Source organism: Lolium rigidum, chromosome 7 (genome assembly GCF_022539505.1).
Source record: "Lolium rigidum isolate FL_2022 chromosome 7, APGP_CSIRO_Lrig_0.1, whole genome shotgun sequence".
Classification (NCBI taxonomy): domain Eukaryota; kingdom Viridiplantae; phylum Streptophyta; class Magnoliopsida; order Poales; family Poaceae; genus Lolium; species Lolium rigidum.
In genome coordinates, this window is record NC_061514.1 from 4,441,832 (window position 1) to 4,450,325 (window position 8,494).

The window sequence follows — 8,494 nt, forward strand, 5'->3', positions numbered from 1 at the left end:
ATGTTAGTAGAATTTTATTTTTTCCTTTGATTTGAATTGGGTTTCTTTGATGCAAAATTGTGTGTTATTGATATCTAAGGGTTTCACAAGCAAAGGCACAAGCAATGGTGGCCTTGGTTGAAGATTTGCATATTTGGCTAAATGTGTATGAGAGTAAAAATGGCATTTTCTCACTATTTTATTTCTCTCTATTTGATTTGATTTTTCTTGGCTCAAAAGTGATTCTCATTAGTTTAGGAACACTTCCAAACCATTGAAACCATTCCAAAAGGTCTAGTTCCAAGATTTGCAAAAATGGCCATAAACACATAAGAGGTGAAATTCAGATTTTTCTTAATCTTCTATTTTGTTCCCCTTGCTTTACTTGGGCATGGTTTAGGATCCAATTAGTGTGAGATTAGGTTTAGAGATGGTTTCACCCCATTTGGGCAAGGTAGGAGTGCATAGGACAAGATTTTGTATTATGGCTATGTGCCACATATGCCTCTATGCATATGTTTATTTGATTTTTGATTCTCACTTGAATTAGGTAGTAGGTACTAGATGAGGTTTGTTGATGTTTTCAAAACATCTAAACAAGGTAGAAAAACCTAGGTAAAAGTTTTAGCAAAGATAGCCATAGGCACATAGGCCCTTTTCTTATTTAATTTATTTTTATTTTTATTTAACTTGGGTGGTGAAAAGGATAGGGTTTAGGGTTTAAGATCATTTCAAAGTAGTTCAACAAGCAATCATGGCAATAGCACAAGAATTAAGCATGCTCACTAGGCATAGCACAAGTTGTAATAAAAGTTTTTGTTGGTTCCAAATTTTGGAAATAGGGAAATTCATTTTCTTTGTTTTGAAATTTTTGGGATGTTACAGCCACAGACCCCCCTTTCTCGCCCAAGGTCGCGCCTTCAGCAAGGACAGCGACACCAACGGCGCCGCCGCAGCCCAATCAAAGATATAGGATCTCACCCGGGGAGGTAGGGGGAAGGGAGACGAGAAGGACAAACCACGATGGCGCCCCCAAGGAGGTAAACGGCGCGAAGGGTGTCACCGCCGTCGAGACCGGTAAGCGGGTCTGGGATTTCTCCCGGTCGTCGATCCCCTCGCCAACACCCCTGCCAGATCGAGAGCTAGACGCACCAGCCGTTGATCTGGAGAAGTGGGACGAGGCATGAGAGGGAGGGGCTGGCGCTTCGGATCTAGGCATGGCGACCACGCGGACCACCTAGCCGAGACCAGCCCCCGTCGGCATCGCGCCGCCCGCGGCTACGAGGCCATCTCGCAGCTGCGGGCACCGCTCGCCACCGAGCCGGTGTCGCCTCACCAGACGAGGCCGCCGCCTCGGAACCAGAGCCCCCACCGTGGAAGCCGCCCGTCAGATCGCCCTTCGCCTCAGACCCAGCCAGGGCCAGCCGTCGGAGGAAGGGGAGCCCGTCGAGCACTAGGTCATGGCGGTCCCGGCGCGGAGGTCCTCCACCTAGACACCGCGCGGGGGGCCAAGGGCTCATATCCCCACCGCCCCCTTCACCGGCGTCGCGGGCTTAGCCCACCAACGTCTCTGGGGGCAACGAAGAGGGGAGGAGGAGGGAGGGAAGGCGGTGGCGGCACGGCTAGGGTTTAGCCCCCTCGGTTATGCCTAATTAATAAAGCTGACGGTTCCTTAAAAAAATAACCAAACTGTGGTTCAATTTAGAGAGTTTTCAGATCTCTGACGTGTACACACTAGCACAACAACCAAGTAGCTGATGGCCTTATTAGTGAGACCAGCAAAGAGAAGCACGATACACATCAGCGATGCCAACACAGGACGCGAGATCTCTCCCTGCATTCAAATCATGCCTTGGACGGAATCATGCTGGCGCCGATCTTCTTGATGGACGGCCTGGCCATTATCCTCTCCCACCAGGCCTTGACATGTGGGTACGAGTCGAAGAGCGCCGCATGGGGCGTGGCCATGAAGTAAAAGGTGTGGGGGAAGTGGTTGAGGTCCGCGAAGCTAACAAAGTCCCCGGCCAGGTACTCGTGCTCGGACAGGCGCGCCTCGTACACCTCCAGCACCTTCCTAAGCTTCTCGAGGTTCTCGGCCACGACCTTCTCGTCGGTGGGGATGCCGTACATCATCGGTTTGATGATGCACTCGTACACGACCGGCGACAGGGCTGGGTTGTAGGTGTGCGCGTCCACTTCGGTCCATGTTAGGATAATTCTGATCTTGGTACGTTCCAGATCAGTGCGTTTTTTATTAGGAGTTCGATCAGGTCGTTGTGTGCACTCAGCGCCGGATCTCAGCTAGGCTGAGTTAGTCGTGTGTGGTGCTGCAGCTAGCTTCGTGTGTGTGCATGTAAGTTAGTTAGCTGTGCATGCGATTAGTGGGCAGCACATTGCGCGTGCGTGGAGTTAGTGGCTCCGGCTAGTGTGCGTGTGTGAGCCTACTTAAGGCCCTGTAATCTTGTATGAGTTGAGCCAGTTGAAAGGAGAAAAGGATTTGGGCGTCCGAGCGCCCGCGGTGGCGCTCCGTGCGCCGGCCGGCAAAAACAACCTGTGTCTCTACTCTCTACTGCCGTCGTCGTCTCCCACCTCCTGTCCTTGTTCGTGCAAGAGCAGAAGTCGAAGAGAGAGAGAGAGAGGGTGCAGCCTCGGGCTGCACCAACATTTGGTATCAGAGCCTTGTCGATCGGAGGCGCGGCCGTGACGCGCGGTCAGTCCGCGACAAGCACGACGGACGCGGAGGCGGCAAGGGGACGCCGTATGTGCGGCGAGCGCAGCGAGCGCGGCGGACCTGCGTGTTGGCGCAGAGGCCGCGGTGGCGCGGCATGGCGGCGGCGTGGAGGAGCTGCGCGGCCACGGAGGCCGTAGCGGCGCCATGCGACGGCCATGGAAGAAACTCGGCGTGTCTCGCCGAGGAAGAGGACCGCGTCCTGGGCGCGCCGGGCTGGCCGCGTTGCCTGCGTCAGTGCGCGGCATGGGCGTGAGCTGGAGGCGTGTGGAGCGCGGCGACAGTCGCCAAGGAGGAAGAAGATCGAGCTGCTCGAGCGGCCGCGTTGCCTGCGTCAGTGCGCGGCATGGGCGTGAGCTGAGGGCAGGCTGATCAAGGCGGAGGGAAGCCGTTCATGCGGCGGGTGAAGGCAGCTCGGGCGGCCGCGTTGCCAGCGTGCGTGCGTGGCATGGGCGCGAGTCGAGGGTGTGCGGACCACCGGAGAAGATGGACGCGTTCGTGCGTGGGGCGTGCGTGCGCGGTGGAGCTCAGCGTGAGGTCGTCGAGGAAGACGATGGTGGTTGTGATGGAGTGTGGCGCTGTCCCATCCACGAGTTCAGAATTAGGGGGAGTTTGTTAGGATAATTCTGATCTTGGTACGTTCCAGATCAGTGCGTTTTTTATTAGGAGTTCGATCAGGTCGTTGTGTGCACTCAGCGCCGGATCTCAGCTAGGCTGAGTTAGTCGTGTGTGGTGCTGCAGCTAGCTTCGTGTGTGTGCATGTAAGTTAGTTAGCTGTGCATGCGATTAGTGGGCAGCACATTGCGCGTGCGTGGAGTTAGTGGCTCCGGCTAGTGTGCGTGTGTGAGCCTACTTAAGGCCCTGTAATCTTGTATGAGTTGAGCCAGTTGAAAGGAGAAAAGGATTTGGGCGTCCGAGCGCCCGCGGTGGCGCTCCGTGCGCCGGCCGGCAAAAACAACCTGTGTCTCTACTCTCTACTGCCGTCGTCGTCTCCCACCTCCTGTCCTTGTTCGTGCAAGAGCAGAAGTCGAAGAGAGAGAGAGAGAGGGTGCAGCCTCAGGCTGCACCAACAGTCCACACGTCCACCATTGCAGCTTCCTTGAGGTTGCCCTCCCTCAGCAGGTCGACATCGTCCGTCTTGTACTTGCGTAGGACATACTTTGAGATCGCGCGTGACTCTGAGAGCACAAGGATTACAATGTGAGGAAGTTTAAGGAATTTTTTAAAGAACATAGATCGATAACCTGTCAGCAAGTTGATTTTAGAGAACATCAATGTGGCTGAAAATGATAGGCGAGCTAGATCATACCGAAGAGAAGCAGATCTCCGTCCTGGAAAGCAGGGATTTGCCCGAACGGCTGTAGGAAAAGAAGACATCAGCAGCAAACTCGGTTGCTAGCTAGAATAGAATGGCCATGGCGATCTAGAGAAAAACAGAGCGGGGAGATGGGTTTAATCATGGAGCGAGGCTACGTACGTTTCTGGCGAGGTGCTCGGGGCTCTTATGCTCCTTGACCTTGAAGTCGATGTTGACGAGCTCGTACTCGGCGCCCACCTCCTCCAGGAAGACAAGCACCCGCGCCACGTTCGCCGACCTCGCCAGCCCGAACACCTTCACCGGCGCCATTTTTCTGTGCTGCTGCTCAAGGTATGTGCGTGACTGTGTGTATCTGCGTGCGTGCGAGCGGTGTGCACCGTGATGTCAACACGGCCATATTTTGTAGGGGATCTTCCCATTTCCGCTAATGGCTGGTGGGAGGTCTTTCTCGTGGACGAGACCCCTCACTCGTGCTTCTGTCTCAAAGATGGAAGAGGTCAGTGGTGCCCTACAGTCAATGAATGCATGGTCTGCTGGCGTCGGTAGTGAGGTGACAGTATGTGCCACTGCTTTCCAGTATGTCCCTGGAACGATCGGACTTCCATTTCGTGGAGTCTTATTTGGTTTTGGAGGTGACGAATTAGAAACATCGACAGATAAGAAAATTAATAATCATCGACAGATAAGAGAATACTCACGAGGAGCAGCACACGCAAATACATGAGAAAATACAGTCCCGTGGTGTGTGAGAGTAGAACCAGCGTCGGGCCGTGAAGTTTATGTCACCTCTGCCGGTGAAGAGAGGACCACTCACGAAAATAACCAGCCACCAGCCAGCGTCCCTGTCTAGAGTAACTCAGTGCCTCTCGTCCATCAATGTGAGATGGCATCTTCATCAACAACCGGTGCCGGTGTCTAACGGCATCTTCAACAGGGCAACGTATATCAGACGTTTAAAGTGGTAACGCGCGTCTTTTCGTCGCCTCTTGGATACAAAATTTATCGTTTTTGATCGCGTGTCTGTTTCCGTATGAGTGCTTCCAGCAGACGTTCGCATAATTTTTTTCCTTTTTTTTCCTTTTACATTTAACCATAGATAAAAATATTACACAAACTTGTCCCACCCGATGTGCAAGTACATCTTACCCTGCCCGTGGAACAGGACCTTGACAGGCCACCGGTAGAAGCTGCATCTGGCCTCCCGCAGCTGCAACTCAGCCGGCTCGGCGCCGTCGACAAACTCGGCGAACTTGTTTGGCAGACGGTTGATGCCGAGCGGGTCCTTGTCGATGCGGAGGATGAACTCGAAGCACCCCCGCCTCCTCTAAAGACGACGACAACGCAGATGATGGCGAGCGGCGGGGCGAAGCTGCTCCAGCGCGGCGGCCCCTGTCGCGACGCCCGTGGCCTTGACCGCCTCGACGTCCACCTGGAGCAGCCATGGATTCCCTCATGGAGTTGTGGAGAGTGGTGCTACGGTGAAGGTTGTGCGGCGGCTAGGGTTTATATGGAGCAGATGAGATGGGGCAGCCTAGAAAAAATAATAAAAATACTATCTTTGTGATTCACTAATTATTACAACCGCACAAATGAAGTAACAATTTGCTAGAATACTTACTCCCTTTAGTTACTCCACTCTACTTCATTCACTTCATCTTATTTTACTTTACTGCACTTTACTTGTATTGCATTTTACTCATTGCATTTTAATTTCAGCATTTATAGTCTTATAGCAAAAGCCTCTTCACACTTACACATTATATATCCTAGCTTTGCATAGAAGGTCATATAAGTGGGTTGTAGGGCTTTAGAGAATAAATAATTTACCTTCAGCTTCTCGTGGGTTCGACACTCAAATACTTATCAAATTTTACTACAATGATCCCCTGCACTTGGGAATTATACTTTTCTAGCGCCGTTGCCGGGGAGCGTAGCGCTAGGATTTTATTCTTGCCTGCATTGCTAGTTTTACTTTTAGTACCTTTATTTTAGAAAATGTAAAATACCAAAAATACTCATGTTATGAGCACAAGCATGAATATCAATGACATCCTTTTTATGTACTTGAATTTTGCCGAGATTGCTAAGAAATATAGAGAAACAAAAGAAGGTATGATACTAGAATGTGGCTTGGAAATTCTAAATTTATTGTATTGAATTGCTTGAGTACTATGATGATAAAAACTGTTTCTCTGAACAAACTTTTAGACACTTTAAATTTCAATGTACTCAGTTGCCGAGTATTCCGAACTATTTGGCTGTGGGCAAGGCCAATTTCCTATCAACTATTTGGGTATCCCGATTCATTATCGAAGATTAACGATGGCTCAGTGAAAATTAGTCGAGGAAAGAATTCAGGAAAGACTTAGTAGTTGGAAAGGTAAAATGATATCCCTAGGAGGAAGATTGGTTCTCATTAATGTAGTTCTCACCAATACGGTGTTGCATATGATATCCTTTTTCATCCTACCAAAAGGTGTATTACACAAGCTTGATTATTGTAGATCGAGATTCTTTTGGCAAAGAGATAGTGAGAAAAAGAAATATCTACTGGTCAAGTGGTCTGTCGTATGCCGACCTAAGGATATGGGTGGGCTAGGAGTTCACGATCTCGAAGTTAGGAACTTAACCTTACTAGGTAAGTGGCTTTATAAGCTACTAACCGAAGATGGCGTATGGCAGACCATGGTTAGAAGAAAGTACATAGGCACCAAAGCCTTATCCCAGATCCTTTGAAAATCGGGAGACTCACATTTTTGGCCTGGCCTAATGGCAACTAAAAAATTCTTCTTCACATATTGTACTTTCAATATTAAGGATGGATCGCAGATAAGGTTCTAGGAGGATACATGGCTAGGTAATAGGCCTCTCTCTGAATAATATCCCGCGTTATATAGCATTGTTCGTCGCAAAAGTGATACCGTTGCATTAGTAATGGCAACCTCACCCCCGACTGTGACGTTTAGACGAGATTTAATCGGTCTGAGACTTCACGCATGGAATGCCTTACTGTTACATTTGGAATCCATTCAGTTGTCTGAGGGGCATGATGAATTTCGTTTGAACTTACATCCCAATGGGAAGTTCTCTGTAAGTTCTTTGTACAATGCAATTATCCAACCGAAAATACCAGTTGATAAAAACAAGAAGATTTGGAAGATGAAAATACCACTCAAAATTAAGATTTTTGCCTGGTATTTACGTCGAGGAGTAATCCTAACCAAAGATAATACTCCCTCCGTTCCTTTCTATAGTGCCTATAAATTTTTAGCACGGAAATTAGCGCAAGAATATTTTTTACACAAAACCCCCTGGCTGAATGATTTGAGATCAGACTAAAATTAGGGAAATTGATAACTTCTAACTTACCATAATATGTGCAGCCAGGTTTAATTAAGGAAAGAAAAACATTTCTTCCTAAATCTAAGCAATCCTTGGGGCCATGTATTAGGAATCTCAATTAATTATTTCCTATTTTGTATGAATTTTTTTTATGCATGTCATATGGGAGTTGACCGGTGGAGGGGTAACTGGAAAAAACCGAGCTACAACCTTATATTGTGAAACAAATGCCAACAATCTATAAGCACTATAGAAAGGAACGGAGGGAGTATTACAAAATGCAATTGGTATGGGAGTATACAGTGTGTTTTTTGTCAACACAACGAGACAATTAAACACTTGATCTTCCAATGCCGCTTTGCCAGGTCTATATGGTCATGCATCCAAGTAGCTTCTGATCTGTATCCTCCGATTAGTGTCGCCAATATCTTTGGTAATTGGCTTCATGATATCGATTACAGATTTAGAACGTTTATTAGGGTGGGGGGCGCTTGCCATTATATGGTCGCTATGGGTGTGTAGAAATAACAAAAAAATTAATGACAAGAATTGTTCTCTCTTATAGGTTAACTACAGATGTACTGCTACCTCCATGCGTGGTATGCACTGCAGAAGATGGATAATCGTGACCTGTTTACGGAGGTCTGTACACGGTTAGAGGATATGGCGAGTGATATTTTTTCCCTACATGGGTGGCAGCATAATCTACGGATTGGGCCTCTGTCTTCACCTTAGGTGTTTTACATTTGCTCAAGTCTGATATGTAATTCCCCTTCTTTAGCAGTTGATGACGCGTGAAGCACACGTCCGTTGGGAACCCCAAGAGGAAGGTGTGATGCGTACAGCAGCAAGTTTTCCCTTGGAAAGAAACCAAGGTTATCGAACTAGTAGGAGATGAAGGCCACGTGAAGGTTGTTGGTGAAGGAGTGTAGTGCGGCGCAACACCAGGGATTCCGGCGTCAATGTGGAACCTGCACAACACAATTTAGAGGCGTCAATGTGGAACTGCTAACACTGATGCGAATATTTGCCCCAACTTAACGGTGGGGTTGTCCGAAATCTCCCATGACTTCTTGTAAATAAAGGATTAAACGTATGGTGTGGAGAATGATGTTTGCTTGCGAAAA

At 48.7% G+C, this 8,494-nt stretch overlaps 1 protein-coding gene across 1 annotated transcript; it reads right to left on the bottom strand.

Annotated features, from left to right (window-relative positions):
- Nucleotides 1-1,631: 1,631 nt before the first annotated feature.
- On the bottom strand, nucleotides 1,632-4,449 carry LOC124674229 (probable glutathione S-transferase GSTF1). Its single transcript, XM_047210268.1, has 4 exons — nucleotides 4,185-4,449; nucleotides 4,017-4,065; nucleotides 3,775-3,885; nucleotides 1,632-2,174 (listed from the first exon to the last, which is right to left on the bottom strand). The coding sequence occupies exons 1-4, from the start codon at nucleotides 4,332-4,334 to the stop codon at nucleotides 1,825-1,827; spliced, it is 660 nt and encodes a 219-aa protein (XP_047066224.1). The 5' UTR covers nucleotides 4,335-4,449; the 3' UTR covers nucleotides 1,632-1,824.
- Nucleotides 4,450-8,494: the final 4,045 nt, after the last annotated feature.